The 19,182-nt window shown below is 42.9% G+C and overlaps 2 protein-coding genes across 7 annotated transcripts in view; one reads left to right on the top strand and one right to left on the bottom strand.

The window, feature by feature from the left end:
* The window catches only part of STX3 (syntaxin 3), a 41,204-nt gene extending 31,273 nt beyond the window's left edge, over window positions 1–9,931 (top strand). For 2 of the 5 annotated variants that reach the window (XM_084894963.1, XM_084894960.1), the window contains exons 6-11: window positions 1,067–1,175; window positions 2,014–2,087; window positions 2,279–2,413; window positions 4,090–4,200; window positions 5,539–5,652; window positions 8,109–9,931. In XM_084894963.1, coding sequence (XP_084751089.1) covers window positions 1,067–1,175; window positions 2,014–2,087; window positions 2,279–2,413; window positions 4,090–4,200; window positions 5,539–5,622 — 513 coding nt within the window. In that variant the 3' untranslated portion in view covers window positions 5,623–5,652; window positions 8,109–9,931. Of the gene's footprint in view, window positions 1–1,066; window positions 1,176–2,013; window positions 2,088–2,278; window positions 2,414–4,089; window positions 4,201–5,538; window positions 5,653–8,004 lie in introns of all 5 variants that reach the window. The other 3 variants (XM_084894961.1, XM_084894962.1, XM_084894964.1) reach the window with 3 other exon arrangements.
* Window positions 9,932–12,873: 2,942 nt separating this feature from the next.
* MRPL16 (mitochondrial ribosomal protein L16) lies at window positions 12,874–17,636 on the bottom strand. Of its 2 annotated transcripts, XM_084894972.1 has the most exons (4): window positions 17,442–17,636; window positions 17,027–17,092; window positions 14,334–14,482; window positions 12,874–13,519 (listed from the first exon to the last, which is right to left on the bottom strand). In XM_084894972.1, the coding sequence occupies exons 1-4, from the start codon at window positions 17,494–17,496 to the stop codon at window positions 13,034–13,036; spliced, it is 756 nt and encodes a 251-aa protein (XP_084751098.1). In that variant the 5' UTR covers window positions 17,497–17,636; the 3' UTR covers window positions 12,874–13,033. The 2 variants fall into 2 exon arrangements, with proteins under 2 accessions (XP_084751098.1, XP_084751099.1); XM_084894973.1 differs by lacking the exons at window positions 17,027–17,092; window positions 17,442–17,636 and adding an exon at window positions 14,953–15,693 and having other exon boundaries at window positions 14,334–14,577.
* Between the last annotated feature and the right edge of the window lie 1,546 nt (window positions 17,637–19,182).

Below are 19,182 nucleotides of genomic sequence, written 5' to 3'. Positions count from 1 at the left end.
CTGTGTGTCTGTGTCTGTGTCTGCGGGGTGTGTATGTCTGTGAATCTGTGTCGGTGTATGTAGTGTATGTATGTGGGAGGTTGTGGGTGTGTGTGTTGGTGGCAGCTGTGGTGGTGATGGTGGTGAGGTAGGGATGAAGGACAAACATGAAGAGAGGCAGTATTTGCTTTCTAGGGCCGTGGTCGTCAAACTGCAGCTTGAGAGTCACATGCGGTTCTTTGGCCCCTTGAGTGTAGCTCTTCCACAAAATACCACGGCCTGGGCAAGTCTATTTTGAAGAAGTGGCATTAGAAGTAGTTTAAGTTTAAAAAATTTGGCTCTCAAAAGAAATTTCAATTGTTGTATTGTTGATATTTGGCTCTGTTGACTATGCGTTTTGTCAACCACTGTTCTAGGGAATCTGATTATGATTGAATTACCTATATGCATTTGCTTCAGGTTGAAGTCTGTTTGAAAGTTGGCTCAGAGTGGGAAAGAGGCAAGAGGAAAGTTGGCTAAGTGGGTTTTTGCAATGATTTTGTTTCTGAATTTTCACAGTCGTAGTAGGTTTGAAAAAAGTATAAATATTGGTGATTTTTTAAACCAGTGGTGCTTAATGGCTATTAAGTGAATGCATTCACTTTTCTAGTTAGAAGCAAGAAGAGTTGGGGAGAAGAGTTTGAGTAAGAATTCAGGACTTTGGCAGGTATGGGATGTAGGAAGGGAATCTGACCGCTTTAGAAAGCCCGCCAAGGGTTGTGCCAGAAAAATGCTCCTCATCCATGTGGGCACAGCGTTCTGAGATTCACAGAGTATCTCGTCTGGCCTCACAATTACCACATGAGGTCAGCAGGGCAGGTAAACATGTTGAAGACAGGCTTTGGAAAGATTAGTGGATCTCCCATTGGTGTAAAGTTAGAACACCAAAAAGTCGAGTCTGATATATTAGTCTTGGTTCCAAGGCCAGTGCTGCTGGAGAGGAAGCTAATGTGGGGTGGTGATGGAGGTGGGGATTCTACAACAGTTAGGGACCTCCCCCATCCCTCACCTCCCTGAGGGCTTACTACATTTAACATTCTTCCCACAGCACTCTGTCCTCTCCCGGAAGTTTGTGGAGGTGATGACCAAATACAACGAGGCTCAAGTGGACTTTCGTGAACGCAGCAAAGGGCGAATCCAGCGGCAGCTCGAAATCAGTATGTGTCTGAAATTTGGTGGTGCACGTTTTCCTGCCACATGGTTGTCTGTCCCAGTTGTGAGATCTGGGGAAAAGGAGCCGCAATCATGCTTATGGCTTCCATCTCATATTCTGTACCCAAGCTTGGGTTGAAAGTTGGCCCAGTGTTTTATCAGGCCCAAGCGATTTTATCTTTATGGAGGCCAGTGTTTCCTATATGTAAAGAGGAAATACTTGCTAAACAATGTCTCTCCTGGGGACTCAAAATGTTTTTTTGTTGTCTTTTTGATAGCAAAGACCATTTATGAAATAAAAGGTGTGATGCTAGTTGCTGTGAGGAATGAGGACATTAATGAAGCTGTGCTCTTTAGGAATTTGGTAATGTGGAACTCAGGGCCCTGTGGAGGGGCTGGGAATGCCCTGTAAGTGGAAGGACTATAGGAACAAGGACATTGTGAAAAACACACAAGTGTATTTAGGAATGGCAGGTTGTCCAGGGCCTCTGGATAGTGTGCATTTGGGAATAACAGTGAGAAGTTAATGGGGATGCAGGTAGGGTTCACCCAGGAACTGGCTCCTTGTCCTGAAGGCCTTGGTCTCTGAGGCATAGTGATGGGACCAGGTAATGTTCTGAGCTGGGAAGAATGTGATCGGGTATATGCTTCAGGAAGATAATTCATATTAACAATGAATCAGATTAGGGGAGAAGTCAGAGGACAGATGAGTCAGGAGACTATTAGGAGAGTGTTGTAAAAGCCTTGGTCTTTATAGTGGAGTTACCATCTTCCTAATCTTCAGGGAACTTTTGAAATGGTGTCTTTTGACCTTATATTCAATGCTCTGCTTCCGTTATAAAGCCGGCAAAAAGACCACAGATGAGGAGCTGGAGGAAATGTTGGAGAGTGGAAACCCTGCCATCTTCACTTCTGGGGTGAGTGACTCGGGAGCTGGGAAGTATGCCCCTCCACATAAGAGGTCACTGGGAGCTCCATTTGGGTAGCCAGGGAAGGGTGGGCTGCAGGTGCAGGGAGGCAGGGGACGTGAGGAGCCGGGCAGGAGGGGGTGTGAGGGCTGCAGCAGGGGATGGTGGCTGATGGCCTGTCATTGTGTGGCCTCTTGTAGATCATTGACTCTCAGATTTCCAAGCAAGCCCTCAGTGAGATCGAGGGGCGGCACAAGGACATCGTGAGGCTGGAGAGCAGCATCAAGGAGCTCCATGACATGTTTATGGACATTGCCATGCTGGTGGAGAATCAGGTAACCGGCCGCGGATACCAGTGTGGGGAGGGAGAAAAGGGGAACTCAGGTACTTCTGAAAATGGTGAGGAAGGGAATATGATGAGCCAGGTGAAGGAGCTTCATCAGAATTTGCTTGAAGGAGAAACAGAATTCCAGTATCCCAGGGAAAGGAATGCACGTGGACCCTGATACATGGGACAGTCTCTGCCTTCTCGTTCTTTCTAGTACTTTGGCCTCACAGTCATTTCTAGTTAATATGGGCTTACAAGTATCTTCCAAGTGCCCAGTTTCCTCTGGACTCAGGTTCTATTTTTATTTGCTTTTTAAAGTTAGAGATACAGGTTTTTAATGTTGATGCCTTAAAACAGTCTCCTGATATGAACTGTTTCACTGGTGAAAAGTTAGGTTTAATAGAAATTTTTATTTTCCATTTTTGTTTTTTATTCTATATTCTTCTAAAAATGTTGCCACTTTTGGCTCAGGAACAAGAATAGATAACAAAGGAATAGCACAGTATTTACATAAAGACTTGAAACACAAATGGTGCTTAGCTGGACTCTTGTTCTGTTCCTGGGCACACTTCGCAGGGATGCGAGTCTCTGTCACCTGCGAGCACTGTTAGTTTCACATAGTCAGACACGACCTGGTGTTGTGGTGTCGTGCCATCGTCACTGAACCTGCAGCTGCTCGGCCAGCTGGACAGGACTGAGAACTGCTTCCTTTGGAGAAGGACTGCAGAACCGAACCGCAGCCTGAGCATTGCCTGGCAGCACTGCCTGGCTGGCAGTTGACATCAGTTCCCTGCTCAGGGCTCAGTGCATTCCTCCTCCCAGTCTGGCCTTTGAGACCATGTTGCTAGTTCTTCCATCCCCACTTTTCCTTTTTCTCCCCACACTGCCTTGCCGAGGAGCTGGTTTGAGATCCAAGTGGTGGTAAGTGCCTTTCCCTGTTGACAGACTGCTGTAAAACGATGGGTCAAGTTAAGGGAAGATGTAGGTAGGTGAGGGGAATTCCCATCCTACGGTGCCCAGAAATTAATTGGAATGAAAGCACTTCTTGTCAGGAAGTAATAGCTGCTGGTATTATTGGCTCGGCTATTATATCTGAGGTTGGGAATCTTCTTAAGAGATCACTGTTTCCTAGCCAAATAGCTTGGGTGAACCCAGTGTGTCACTTAAGGGGCCTGGGAATATCTCTTCGAGAAAGGACACATTCCAACCCTCAAATATTTATGAAGTACATACTGTGTGCCAGGCATCATTCAGTGGTAATGAACAAACTCTGTTTAAGCCAAATGAACTTGGTTCAGGTCTGAATGACCAGGAAGAGGCCAGGACCCTGGTGATCCTCTAAGAACATGAGACATCTTTACTTTGCTTTCTTGTCTCACATGTTTAATTAAAGAAAATGGTGGTGGGATCTGTTATAATATGTAGATACCAGGCATGTAGGCAGTGTGCTGCAGGTGACCAGCCTAGGGCCTGTCACAGAGAAATAACTCAGTGAGTGACCACCAAGGCCAGGAGGCCCATGGGTAAATCAGGAGGAAAGGTGGGCATATGCCCTCTTGAGGGTCACGCATCAGGTTTTCCGGATGCTCCCCTTAGCATTGAAGATAATGATGTGGGGATAGCTAGGACTGTCTGGGGCAGGGAGGACTGTTATTGAGTGTGACTGGTGTCTGTTCTTTGCAGGGCGAGATGTTAGATAACATAGAGCTGAATGTCATGCACACAGTGGACCATGTGGAGAAGGCACGGGATGAAACTAAAAAAGCCGTGAAATACCAGAGCCAGGCCCGCAAGGTGAGACCCTCGCCACCTTCAGGGAAGAGTCCATGTTGTGCGCTGTCTCTCGCTCTTTCTTCCCTCTCTCTGTCTCTTCTCCTGCTGCCACCGCCTCTTGCATTCGGGGAAAGGGAGCCATGATTGACCGTATCGAGAACAACATGGACCAGTCAGTGGGTTTCGTGGAGCGAGCCGTTACCGATACCAAAAAAGCTGTCAAGTATCAGAGTGAAGCTCGGAGGGTGAGCACCTTGGTCCCAGCTAGTCCTACTTGCCTCCCCTCTCTCCAGTTATCCCCACCTGTGTCCTTGAGCCTGTGCCTTTTCTCTGTGTCCTGGCCTTATCCAAACACCTGTGTCAGCCTCTCCTAGAGACTAGCTGTCCTTCCTGTGCTGTGCCTCTCATGGATCTGGCTCACAGGATCGCACCCAAGAACCCACACTGAAGGCAGTTCTTTAGGATGGAGCGATTGCCCAGGTGTTGCTCCTGGGACGATGTTTCACTTGACTCCTTTGAAACCTTCTCTTCCCCTCAAGCAGCCCAAGATCCCCCTATCCCCCGTCCTTTCTCTACCAGGAAATCAGTTCTGTGCTGATTGTTGTGAACATGGCATATCTTACGGAGCACCTCTTAGTCCTACTTCATAGATGACAGGAGGGTCAGAGGCGAATTAGCTTCAGGCCAACTAGTCAGCATAGGAGCTGGGATTCAGATTCAGATCCTAATCATGCTCTTCCCACCACACCATTCCATCTCTCCACCCCCTTCCTTCTGGTGCCCCGGTGCTAGAGGCCTTATGGCTTCTCTGCCCATTGACTGGTGGCCAGCTCTGTGGCTTTTGCTTGCTCTTTAGACATTTCTTTCCTGTTCCTCATGGGCTCTGATATTTATGTTCTTCAGTTCCTTGTTTTCTCACTTCACCTGTTGCTTGCACAGGGATTTGGGAAGCTGGGGAGTTATTTTACACGATGAATCCAGAATGGTTCACAACAGGACCATACTCTTGCTTTTGGATGCCCAGTCACTGGGGCTGTTAGGTGGGCATGTGCTTTAGGGAGGAGATGGACAGAGTTTGACATTAGGACTGTGTCAAAAATAACGTTGCACCCCTTCTTGAAGAGGAAAGATGAATCACTTTATATCTTGGCCTATTACTGCATGGCAACTCCATGATAGTTGCTCTTATGTCTGTCCACATGGGCAGGACAGCAGTGTGAGCTGAGAGCTGATAGAAACTCTTGAATTGCTAAGATGCTTTCGATGTTGAGGTGAGAGGGGTTGGGTTTTAGATGAATTATTATTGCTTTTGGCTGTGTGTAATAATGCCTTGTTTTTGTTTCTCTTATCCCTCTCCAGAAGTTGATAATTATCATTGTGGTAGTAGTTGTGTTGCTGGGCATTTTAGCGTTGATTATTGGACTTTCCGTTGGGCTGAAATAAGGGTGGCCCAAGAGGCTGCTGCACTGAAATGTAAGTAAATGGAAGATTCTCGGGTCTCCTTTTTGGCTTCCTCTTGACAAATTAACCTGGGATTTTAAATTCCACTCTTTCCGCCTTGTAATTGTCCTTGGGCTCACTAAAACTTTCAGTTGTCTGTACATTCTCTCATCTCTTTAAAACTCTGTTCTTGGGTTCTGGCTGCAGTCGGTGGGTTGGGTCTCCTGGTTGTCTCTACTCTTCACTTGTTCATGTTTCACTGCCATTCCTGGCCTCTCCGAGCACTTCATTCCCACTTTCCTTACCCAGCAAGCATGCTCCTGTTCTGGGTACAATATGTGTTTTGGATCTGGGCTTTGTCTTCTGAATTCCTACTGGTTTTAATGGATGTTGGGCTTTACTTTTTCATCTTCTTCTTAGTGTAAATGAAGTTTTGGATTAGGAATGGGGTCTCTAGGGGTTTGTTTTGTGGCTGACTGGTTGGATCGTGAATGACGTAGTAGTTAACACTTTTGAATGTTGAATTGTGCCAGAGAATGTACCGAACACCATATATACAAAACATTGACTCCTCACAACACCTTATAAGAGGTGCTATTATGACCCACATTTTACAGACAAAGACACTTTGGCTTAAAGAGAAAAGTAACACAACCAAGCTTGAACATACAGCTAATAGTGGACCTAGTAGAGTCCTTGTTGACATCTTAGTTTCTCTTTGTACAACAAGGTAGCTATTTATCATTGTCTACAAAGTCTAGAGAACCCTACTTGATAGTGACTTTAACATTTAGCCTATGAATTTCTTTAAAATCTGGTGAAAAGAATAAGGCTGACCCCAGAATCAAGGTTTCATGTATATAGTGGTAGCATAATAGGAATGATCTAGTTAGTGGGACTGTTAAAACTTAAGACTGTTAAGTCAGTGACTTCTTGAATATTACTTTCCTGAATAAAATATAGTATTTTTGTTTAATAACTATAAAATGCAGAAAAGGTGGACAGAATTAGCATTCAATGTTGTTGAAAGCCTTGTGACATGTTTACACATTCAGATGTAGTTCTGACTATATTACCTATCATTTTGTACCCAGTTACAAAATTTTATGCATCATTCCACTAATATCTCTTTGTAAATCTGATTTTCAACACAAGATTGTGACTATACTATCAATTATGTTACATTTCTCCAGTGTTGGAGGTTTGTTATTGTTTTGCTATTACTAACATTATGACTAACTTATGTAATAGTTTTCTCATTTCTGTTTTCTCTATATTATAAACTCATAGAAGTTGGGTTCCTGAGGTAATAGAAGTATTTTTAAGACTTGATACATACTACCATTCTTATATCCAGAGGCAATCCTTCACTTTATATTTCTTGCCTCCTCCTTCCGTGTAACTAGAGGGTCTGAAAGTCAGATTGTTAAAGATCTAAACATTCGCCTTCCTCTGGAGAGAGACTAGCAGCAGTAAGGTGATCAACATCTCTTAAGTAATTAATTGATTCCCCCGACTCCCCGCAATTTGCAGTCTAGCCATTGTTTCTGTTAGCTTTTAAAATTCAAGTTTTGCTCTGACTCTTAACTATATCATTGGAAAGGATGTTGAAACTAAGCAAAGGCATATCTTGGCAATATCCTTGGATGAAAGATGTCTTGCAAATTCATAATGCCTCTTACTATCCCTAATTCCAGGAATTCAAAATGTAAATGAATCATTTTTAAACAAGACTAATAGATATATTGTTTTCAGTTGATAATATAAGTTCCATTCACATTCCCTAATAAAATCATGATCGATCCTTCACTAGGCCTCCTCTCTGCCTCCCATGTGATCTGAGGGAGAGAGTTCTCTGAACAGGAGAGAAGGAAGACAAGTTACAGTTCTCTTTCCTAGTTATGGCAGCTATTCTCCTGTCTAGGAGAAGAACATTACCCAATTTTCAGATAGGAAAGTTCTTTGAAGCTCAATAAACTAAGAAACTTGCCCAGATCCACACATAAAGCAGAGTAGCCATAACATAAGCCCTGAGATTTTCCATATTCTTTTCACTGTTTTTCTGTCCTCTAAGAGAAGTAGAGCATAAGGGGAGTCATAGAGAAGACTGGAGTCCCAGAAAGTTTCTGAGGCATGTGTTTGAAAGGCACTGATGTTGGCCCCACAGTAGAATAGGTGTTTCCAACATGTGATTGTGCCTCCCCACTGACGAGTCCTTCCATGGGTATGTGACAGCCTGTGTGAAGAATTAGAGAAAGGGCCAGAGATTTAAAAAAACTTTCCCTCTCTTATACAGTGGGATTTTTCATTTCAGGTCCTGTCTTGGTGTGTCTATTGGATTTCTCAGGTTTAGCATTGACTTTCCCATTATTCTCCCTTTTTCAGGTATTTCTGATCTTTCCTCTCCACCTTCTAGGTTTTGGCTGATTCTTAATGTTGCCCTTCAACATCATCCTGTGCACTGATCCTCCTTCCCCTGCCTCCCCTAGAGCCCGATTCTACTCCAGCCTGGCGTGGCCACCTTGTCTTCAGATGAGAATGGAGTTTGGCCTTCCTGAAAGAGGATGGGACCCATTTCTTTGTTTCCTGTAACCGTACTTGGACCTGACCCAGCAAACCATCTAGCCCTGGAGGAGTCTAATCTACCTGATGCAACCCCAAGTTTTCCTCAAAACCTGCAGTGTCTGAACCAGCCTGGCTTCTCTTTCTCCCCTCTACTATGTCAAATTTTTGCTTTGCACCTTGGAAAGCCAATTATTCAAAACCTTCCCAAGGTGTTGTATTTTCTACCTCATGGACTATTATTATTCTCCCAGAAATTGCAATGTATCTTTCTTAGGAGGGTTTCTTTAACAAAGCAAAGGGATTCTTTCAACAATAGGTTTGGACTTGAGTCTTCTACCTGGCAGGGTCCCAGTTTTCAGTTTATTGTCCATGTGTCCTGAAAATATGAGGGATTATCATTTTGGTCTGAGAGCTGACTTGCTTGAAATTCAGCCTTAAATGAAGCTCTTAGTATATTTAGGTTAGTGGCCAACTTTGATATTTGTCTGTGTTGTATTCTCTCATGTTTACTGTAGGTGGCGTCAGTTGATGCAGTCATCTGAGGTTATCATTTATGTAGGCTGAGGATATGGGATATTTGTTTTCATGGCTGAGTCTTGGAAACTTGTTGCCCACTAATTAAGGGTGATGTTTTGTAAAGCCACTGCCTTGAAGTCAAATATTTTTTACTTAAAAAAATGTTTGGCACTTAACATTGAGCCAGGGACAAGGTGCTTGAGTCTTTGGCTCTGGAAATATTTCAGACTGGTGCCAGCATTCCGTCACTCATTTCATTTGTTCCAGGTAAATTTTTATAATTGGCTAATGTATATAGCTCTTCATGTGTCTCTCATGAAGTAGGAAGCTAGAAGTGGAGGATATAGCCTCAAAAAACACATACACATACACAACACACATACCACTCCAAAAATAAATAAACAAAACACAACAACCTCAAGTTAGGCCAAAAATTAGGTAAGAGACATTGCTTATGAGTCATAGAAGCAGGATCTTCCCATGTCATGGAGAAGCCTGCTGGTTCTGGATGATGACTGGGAGAAGCGTAGGTCTTTAGGGTGAGGACTAAGTTGATCTCCATTAAATTTTTTCTGCTTAGCAGATATGTGGGAAGTTTTGAAACCTTTCACTGCTGTCTAGGCTAGCCTTAACCCAGAGCAACTTTATATAACTTGTGTGACCTCTGGGATGTCCTGTCTTCAGGGCCGAGTCTGTTGAGGGACACCAGGAACTACTGAGTAGTTCTGCTTCCTATCAGGTTAATAAGCTTGACAGGTGCTTTGTCTCCTATAATCTCATCAGTGAGGAAGCAATACCTGGGAAATTTTCAAGTGTCATGACTGTGCTGGCCCAGTTTTGAGCCTCTTAGATTCCCTGCTGGTCTCTGCCAGTCTGATTTGTACTTTAGTATTGATTTTAATGCTTTCTAGGGCATGGCAAGCACCCTCATCCAGGCACTGCCCATTGGTTTCCTTTGCAAAATCTACTTCCAGTCATCATCCAGTACTCAGACAGAGCCAAGGGGATGCCTCTTGCCCATGGCTATGAAGTTGACAGTGGACTGGCTCTAGCAGCAAGGCCAGACAAGCTCTAATCACAGGCTTTTGCTCACCTGAGATCGAGGTCTGGGGCTTATAGTTTGGAATACAATATAAGTGAAGGTTTTTGTTGTTGTTTGTATTTTTTTAAGAAGTACACTTGATTATTTTATTGCTATTTAAAAATAAATGACTTTATATTGATTGTGAAACCAGTTCTGTCTCAATTTCCCTGCAAAATAGTGATTGGGCGCCACCATGTGGTGAGTTTAGGAATGGGGTATTTATTTTAAATGTGTTAGGTGAGATAGATCTGAAGTTCTAATTTTTGAAAATGGTTCAACTCTCAAAGAGTGCAATGTAATTGTATTTGAGTTTCAGAGTTGAGGTGCTCTCCCCAAAGAGTTTGACCCACTCATTGAGCATAGTGGCTCCTGGAGGAAATGGGGTAAGTTGGTGTGATGGTACCTACCTGACAGAACATACTACTAGTAAACAGCTATCATCCAAGATAGCTGTTGACTGAATTTGGAATCTCTCACATAGAAGAAATATTCCTACACTCTGGGTTCTGGAAGCCAGATCCATCTCTCCTTCCCTTCATATCCCCTTCCATGTCCTGATCCACGTTGTCTCCGTTCTGTGGGAATTCGGTCTGCACAGTGATGTTGTTTCTCATGTGCTTTTTCTCTCTTCGTCTGGATGAGCAGAAGAAGATCATGGTCATGATCTGCTGTATCATTCTTGCGATCATCTTAGCTTCTACCATTGGGGGCATATTTGCCTGAAAAAGGTGAGCCATCTGTGGGGAGGGTCAGGTCTGCTTTCACTTACTTGAAATGGGTGTGTCCTGAGGGCATTCCTTGTTTGTCACCAAAGTCTGGGTGGGATTAGGTGTTAGAATAGATGAAGGTTGGAGAAAGCTGAGAGAGATGCTTCATAGTGAGAAAAGTGAGTGAGGATGCATTGGTAGTAGGTAGATAAAGAGACAAAGGTGGCAATCGGGTCTGGTAGAATGCTTTCTATGAGGGTGTTGGTCTACTGCAGCAAAATGTGGGCCTTGCCATCTAGGAATGGCCCAAGGATAAAGAATCAGTTCTTGTATTAGAAGCACCCTAAACTCTTTGGAAAAGGGCCACATAGTAAACCTGATGTAAATAAATTTTCTCCCTTAGAAGATTAGGGCATATTAACATAGCCTTGTGAGTAGCCCATTCCCCCTGCAGAAAAGGGATTGGTGATCCTGACCTTGAACAACTTGCTGTATAATCTTTTATTTTCCCCCTCCACTCTTATCTCCTTCAGCCCTCACAGATGGATCCTCAACTGGCATTTTTAATCCTCCGTCCACCTCTGTGGTGCCATCACTTCTCACTAAGGATTCCTCAACAGTGACTCCTCTTTTCATTATGAAACCTCTTATGACAAGGACACCAGTCAAATACCTACTGAAAGTTATGCAAGGGAGACATTATGACAATACAGAGTTAGGCAGCGAGCAGTGGTGGAGTAACAAGGAGTCCAGAAATACTTAGCATGTTTGAAGGAACGGACTGCATGGTAACAGGAAATAAAGGCAGATATTGTAGCATACCCAGTTCATCAGGATCAACTGATCAGGGTTGGGCACTTTTTACTTCTGCTCTTCTGGTTCTTCTATGTCTCACCTTTGACCAACCCTACACCTGCTTCCTTCTTCAGGGCCCTCTAGTCTTTAGTGAAGTGCCTAATGATAGGCACCAGACATATCTTGTTCACTGCTGTCCTCAGTGTTTAGCACAGTGCCTGCAATTTAAGCTCTGGTTTCTATTCATGTCTTTGGATTTGACTCTTAAACATTTAAGGCATCAATGAAAAATGGTTTGCTAGTATCAGAGGCTCCATAAAATGCCTGGAATGGGTTGATCTACTTATGTAAAAACAAAACAGGATCCCCCTTACAAATTTACACTGTAAAGCCCTTTCCCTGTGGATGGTGGAGCCATTAACAGCCTCTCACCCTGCTAAGATGGTTGGTTCCCAAGGATTGTGGTTTAATAACTGAACATGGATCCAAAACAAAACAGGTTCATACTTTGGTTGAACTCCTAACAGTTATCAGTAGTGTGCTCTATGAATCCTAAAAAAGGAGATGAAGATGTTAGGTCAGAAAGGTGAAATGTGGCTATCACTCACTTTCTTCTTACCTAATTCACATTGCTAACTGAAACTGACTTTGTTGTTGGCCAGCAATGTGTGTACAAGAAAATGTTCCAGACACTGTCCCCAATTCAAGGTTCACATTTCTATGCAATTTAGTGATTATATTTCAAGTGATTAACTAAAAATACATTAAAAATAGCAAACAACTTTTAAGGACCATACAACTGTTGAGGTAAATTTGTACTTTTGAAAGTAAATTATTTTCTTTGTGGGAGATGTTAACTTTTTAAGTGAGATAAAAATATTTGACATTTTATCAGTGTGCTTTTTACCCACTTTCAAAAGCAAATGGCTTAATGTTTCTATCAACTTGTATTTCCTCTAGCGTGAACAATGGATAGAAAACTACTGCTGGCTAGTCCTGAAAAACCAATTAATCTTGGCAAAGGCAAATAAGGAGTTGGAACCATGGGGCCCTTATTTATCCAGCATTAACTATTCAAGTCCTGTATGGCACATTGCACTGTACTAGAAACTGCAGGGATACAAAGATAGAGCCAGATACTCTTCCTTCTTAAACAATTTCAGACCTCGGAAAGACCACACAATTCTAACTTTTGTTTTTCAGTTCCTTTTGCTAAAAGGCAAGGGTGTATTCCAATAACTGCTCCCAACCCCCAAGATTGAGAGAAGATGGATAGCTAGGCAGGAGTAAATATCTGTTGAATTAACCCATACACTGTCATTTTATTTCTTTGCTTTTCTAAAAATGTTAGTTTGTATCTATAACTAGTAAAAGGTCTTAGAAACTAGCTCCTGAAGTTTGTACATATAAAAGGAAGTACAGATACTAAGTCTGATTTGCATCAGAGGTGGGAGATGCAAACAGCTGCGTTAGTCCTGAAGATGTTCACCATATGGCTGGGGAGGACCAGAGCTCCCAAGTCCATCAGGCCTGTTTCTTAATCATTTATGGGATTAAGAGTGACCAATAAGAAGTTATAACCAGAGGTGATACTGAAATTTTATTTAATACAAATATAATGCACTTTCATCTATAACTCATATGTGGCTCCTTGATTATGACATCAGAGCTACCCAGACTTCAAGGTAACTGAGGGGAACAAAAATATAGATTCCTTCTCTCTGTACATTTATTTCTCATATTCTTACTACACACGTTCAGGCAGGTAGAATTTGCCCCAGTATCTCCCCTTCTGGGTCAGGTCATATGGGCTCAGATATTTCCGTATCCCTAGCATGTTGGCAGTGGCTATGCGCTCAAAGGTCCAGGGGTTTTGGTTGTTACGCTCTCGTTCCTCTTGATCTTTCCGCATCTTCTCTAGGGTTTCACGGCTCACAGCCTTTGCTGGGAAGGGCAACTTGTGGGCAACCTGGCTGAGGAAACCTTCTACCTCTTTGAATTCACAGCGTCCGCCCACCTCTACTATGAGGCGGCCAGTCTTCACAGGAGTCACATAGTGATCAATGGCGCCTTTGCCACCCCCCATACGCTGTCCCATACCCTTGCGGGTGACAGGCTTGAAAGGTGCTGGTACTCGCCATAAGGCAAACATGTTCTTGGCGTCCATAGAGCGGTTGATCGTCAGGCGCATCATTTCAAAATGGCCCCAGTGGAGGTAACCACCACCCAGTGCCTAAAAGTGAATGGGAAAATTAGAAGCACAAAGGGATTTAATGGACTCTATTCTTATGTCTTCTTTTATAGCAACTGTGGCTTCAACATACAAATGAAAATAAGAGTTCTAACAAGTGCCACGGAAAGCCTAGGACCGAGTAAGAAATGAGAACAAGGACTTACTTCAATGTGTAGCCAGGAAAGGCTTCTTTGAGGAGGTGACATTTAAAGCTGAGGCCACAACAGTAAGAACTAACCACAGGAAAAGAGGCCAGAATTCCAGGCAGAGAATGGTGTAGGTGAAGGCTTGAAGTTTGAGAAGCCAGAGAGAGGCTGAAGTGGTGAGGAATGGGCAGGTGAGAGTGGACATGAGGGTCTGAGAGGTAGTCAGGGCCTGATCTTGGGGTTATGTGAAGAGGATGTTAAAACATCGCTTTGGCTGCCTGGTGGGAAATAAAGCCTAATTCACATCCATTTTTGCTGCTCTGACATCAAGTCTTCATGGAAGCTATTCAGTGAGTAAGGAAACAGCAGTCTCACATCCTAAATAGTGGATAGTTGTATTTTTCCAGAGGCCTGCAAAGATCTCATGCTCTGATTATGGGGTAAATTAGGTAGCCTCTTCCCCCCCTGCTTTTACATTATTTTCGCTCTACATAAAAAACAAAAGTAAATAACACCCATACATAATTCAAATATTTACTGGGTATTGCACATCAGTTTAAAGAACAACTGGTGGCAGTTTTAATAAAACCTGTGAAGGAAGAGATTCAGAGTATGAGATTATGTTAATCCCTGACTTCCACCCTGGAGCTGCTTGCCACTGAACTCACCAAGATTGCAAAATTGCCTTCTGTGAACTCAGTACCTTCAGTTGAAGGTCCTCGTATGTCACGCAAGTTTTTAGGTTCTCTTCGAACTTTTGGCACAAGTGGCATCCTTTCAACAAATTTAAGCTTGGGCCTTTCAGGAATGGAAACACCTACAAGGAACATGGGTGATTAAGAATAAGTGATACTACACATCTCAAAGGATTAATTTTCTATCTAGAAAAATTTTTAGCAATCAGGAGAAAGTCTTAAATAAAAGTTACCTTGGAACAATAGTTCTAAAGTACGTAAGGTTTTTCTTATTAACACTGGAATTCTTTGGCTATGACAATGATCAATGTGAATGTTTAAAAAAATTTTTTTTTAAGACTTTAAAAAATATATATATTTTATTGATTTTGTACAGAGAGGAAGGGAGAGAGATAGTTAGAAACATCAATGAGAGTCATTCATCAGATGCCTCTTGTACACCCCCTACTGGGGATATGCCTGCAACCAAGGTACATGCCCTTGACCGGAATCGAACCCGGGACCTTTCAGTCCCTAAGCCGATGCTCTATCCATTGAGCCAAACTGGTTTCGGCTTTAAAATTTTTAAAGGTGGCAGTTTTAGCTTTCAAACCAAAAATCCATGAATTAAATGACTATTCTGTGCCTAACACTCTAAAAGGGACCATTTGAGACCGTAGAGAAATGCAAGACTCACAGAATAATACTAGCCAATATTTTTAAAAAATTTTTATTTAGTGCTGGAATTCAGATGAATGTTTTACACTCATTATCTCAATCTCTTAAAATAACGTTATAGCCTTGGTATTTTTTAGGGCTTTCTTTTAAAACTTCTAAAATTTTTTAAAAATTTTACACATATATGTCAAAGGGCCAAATAAAAAACCCCCACTGATCAGTGAATTATCACAAAAAGAATGCATAAACATACCCAAATAAACATCACCCAGACCAAGAAACAGAATATGAGGCAGGTAGTATTTTCAATTTCCGTTTTAGAGAAGAGGAACTTGAGGCCTAGAGATATTTCATATTTAGTCCAGGTAATCCAGTTAAAACAGCAAAGCCAGACAGTATGACACTTAAAGAAGTGAAAACTACACTACCTCTCTGGATGTTAATGGGGGTAGTAGAATTCTATAGTGTACATGAAAATATCCAAGTTTTCCTGCTCTGCTACATTCTTGGGGAATTTACAATCTAAGACTTCTGTGATTAGTGCTCTTTCCTTTACTTAGGCAGGGGCTTTTAATGATGAGACTTGCATATACTCACAATATGCAACAGCTTGCTGGATGAGGGTGGGTGTGCTGAAATGCAGGTCAACATACACTAGATCTTTATCATGTCTGTCTAGATTAGGGGTGTCGAACTCAATCAGAGAAGGGGCCAAAATCTAAAATCCAGCCTAAATCGTGGGCCGAATGGTTTTCTGAACAGTCATAAACTGACAATGTCATAAACTGACAGCGGAGTGCAGTGATGACAGCACGGTGCGGGCCACATTGCAAGGCCTGGCGGGCTGGATTTGGCCCGTGGGCCTTGTGTTTGACACATGTGGTCTAGATATATAAAAGGCTAATATGCAAAGTGTCTCCTTGGGAGTTCACTCGCTCGCTATGACGTGCCCTGACCACCAGGGGGCGGCACAGAACGAAGAAAGGCGGCGATTTGCCCTGATCACCAGCCAGGCATAGGGTCCTGTTGCACTGGGCCTTTAGTTTTGGAATAAAAAGTTAACTTGGCCCTAACTGGTTTGGCTTCAGTGGATAGATCATCTGCAGACTGAAGGGTCTGGGGTTTGATTCCAGTCAAGGGCACATGCCCAGGGTCGTGGATTTGATCCCCAGAGGGGTGTGCAGGAGGCAGCCAATGATTGATTCTCTCATAATTTATGTTTCTCTCCCTTCCTTTCTGAAATCTATAAAAATATATATATTTTTAAAAAAGTTAACTTTTAAGTCATTTAAAACATTTCTATAATAAAACAAACATGGCTCTACAGTGGAGTCAAATATAAAACAGGAGATTTCAATGAAATATCAAATTATTAATAGGCTATTAAGAGCCACAAAAACTATCCCGTCTCCTCTACCTCCTCACCCCCAAGTTTCTATACGAAGCTACAGAGAAACAGTAATGCTTTCTTTGGCCTACAAGTCCATACATACTTCTGGAACATGTAGTAGTTTAACAATTATGTGTAAAAGATAAGGCTCTCAGAAGTTCAGGCTCCTTTAATTTTTTGAGATTTCCAATATATTTTTAAAAAGAAATGGTAAATTAGACTTATAAAATTGTGGCTCACCTTAAATATTTACATGTAACAATTGAATGCTTTTCACATAATCTTGTTAAGTGACTGCATATAGGTATAATCTTATTTGGAGAAAACATCAAAGGTCTAAATTTGAGGCCAATCAGCCATAGCTGAGGGTGGGCCATGGGCCATAGGAGAGCTATCCCATTATATATTTGCTCCATAAAAGCAGGGACCTTTGGGAGTCTCTTGTTCTTTGATTTCTCTCTAGTATTTAGAGCACTGTTTGGCATATAGTATGCCCTCAATATATATTTACTGAACGAGTGAATGGAGATAGCACACACTCCTTTGTCTTCGCTTACCATCTGCTGGATTCCAGCAGAGAAAAGGCTTACAAACATGAAAATGACAAATGAGCGCTCACCCTCGTAAGTCGGCACCGGGAGCAGCGTCTTTAGGCCAGCACTGGCGGCTGGGGCTGCCCAAGAACCTACAAAGACAAATCAAATTAAACCAGGAAAGCGACAAGGCCAGGGCCAGAGACACTCCTGACAGAGGTATCTTGAAGGGTGGGACGCGAGTTCCACTAAATGGGGCTCAGGCGCCCAAAGAGACCAGCCGGGGGCGGGGCGGGGAGGGTGTCTCTCGGCGCCAACCCCGAAAGCGGCTGGGACCCTTTTGCACGAATCTTAAGGCAGGAAGGGCGGCAGCAAACTGCAGACCGCACCAGCGCTTCGTTTTCAGCAACCATATGCAGGGCCTTCTTTGAGTTTGAGACACACCGGACTAGGGATGGGGTGGAAAAAGGGACAGTCTGTGCGACCCAGGGGACTTCTGACCTGATAAAGGCGCTCGCAGGAGAGGCCCGCTGGCGCGGGCCAGCAGGTGCCACATGGTTACACGTGTCCAGCCGCGCCGGGCTCCCCACAGCGACCACGGAGGTTACCTTGACCCAGAGTGCGGAGCTCTACCTCCTCGCGGGGATTCGCCTTTACAGCTCAGTCCGGCAGGAAGTTGCATTTGCGCCAGTCCCTTCCGCAGAGAGGCCCGGCGGAAGCGGAAGAAACTCAACCCCCTGCGCTTGGGTTCCGGCTCCTGCTGGTCCGGAAGGGCTCTCCGGTGTCTCTTTGGGATCAGCGTCCAATCTGGGGTCTTTTCCTAGATAAGGGCGGCAGGAGCGGGTGTTTTCTCTGGGGAGTACAATGCTGAGAAAACCTGGATCATATAGCAATTTGGTTCCGTTAACCTAAAAATAAAAAGGGGTAGGAGAGAGGCCATAAACCTTTGAGATCTAAAAAGAATGGTAATTCGGGGAAGCGGTAATGTAGGTGGAAACGCAAATGGTGTTTTAACTGGGAGGTGAAGGCAAGGGGTATTTTTGAGAAAGGAAAGGGGAATAATTATATGAATAGAGAAAAGGACTTTCTGTAGGTGCGGATCAACGAACACAGTGACGCTAGTTATAAAGAATGCGTTTACATTTCAGGCCAGTGGTTACAATCTCTGCTCTCCTGTTATCATTGTAAATACTTGTTTGAAATACAGTGCTGCTGTTGGCCCAGTCAAAAGGTTGTTTTGCCTGGATTTGACTTCCAAAGATTTGAGGAATAAGAAGTTCAAGGCGGTTCATCTGAGATCTCAGCTCGAACTTCATTTTACTGTAAAGTGGTTTCATTCATATTATTTTTTCACAGTTCCTTACGATTCACTACATTATACCACTTCTCTAGGATGCCCCTAGGGTTTATATTTTTTCCATCTGCATAAAAGATTTCTAGCACCTCAGTTTTTAATATTTCTTATTTTAAAATAAAGAGAACAGAATCTAGTAGCCTAGTGCCAGATCTGGTTGTTGATGTGTGTAAATGGTGCGCCACACACACACACACACACACACACACACACACACTGTATTCCCATGTAATTTTTTCCATTCCCACATTCTTACTGATCTGAAATTAGTGCTACACCATTTTTATTATTTTCTTTTTAGCATATATTTTTATATGTGTTTGGCCAAGTTCACTTTAAATATCATTTTGGCTGTGTTTTGTTTTCAAAACAAAATTTTAAAACATTTTGTTACGCTCCATTCTCTGTTTTTTCCATTTTTATGTTCTTGCCAGAATTCTTCTTCATCACGAAGCCATTTGCAATTTAGAAGAAAATTCTTTGCTATTTCAAGGGATTATAAGTGCTAAGTTGGAAAGGACTAAGGAATCATGTATTTAGTTCAACTTCCTTATCAGTGTTATTTTCAGTCTTGTATCTGCTATATGTAATTTATGTATCTGGTTAAAGGCAAGTACAATTTTTTTTTTTTTATATTGACTTCAGAGAGAAAAGGAGAGGGAGAGAGACAGAGATAGAACATCAACTATGAAAGGGAATCATTGATCGGCTGCCTCCTTCATGCCCCACATCTGGGGATTGAGCCCATAACCGAGGCATGTGCCCTGACAGGAAATTGAACCATAACCTCCTGGTCTATAGTTCGAAGCTCAACCACTGAGCCACACTGGTTGGGCAGTACATAATTTTTAGATGAGCAAAAGTATTTGATAGCAATCTTCCCTCCTC

This window comes from Pipistrellus hanaki (genome assembly GCF_964339955.1).
Source record: "Pipistrellus hanaki genome assembly, chromosome: 9".
Classification (NCBI taxonomy): Eukaryota; Metazoa; Chordata; class Mammalia; order Chiroptera; family Vespertilionidae; genus Pipistrellus; species Pipistrellus hanaki.
This window is presented reverse-complemented; position numbering and strand designations above follow the sequence as displayed.

Excerpts from the sequence above, each read along its gene's own strand:
- MRPL16 (XM_084894972.1), bottom strand. The coding sequence starts at position 17,496 with ATGTGGCACCTGCTGGCCCGCGCCAGCGGGCCTCTCCTGCGAGCGCCT. Across the intron at positions 17,093-17,441 it reads CCTGCGAGCGCCTTTATCAG|GTTCTTGGGCAGCCCCAGCC; the intron begins GTCAGAAGTCCC and ends TTGTCTTTGTAG. Across the intron at positions 14,483-17,026 it reads CCCGGTGCCGACTTACGAGG|GTGTTTCCATTCCTGAAAGG; the intron begins GTGAGCGCTCAT and ends TGTTCCTTGTAG.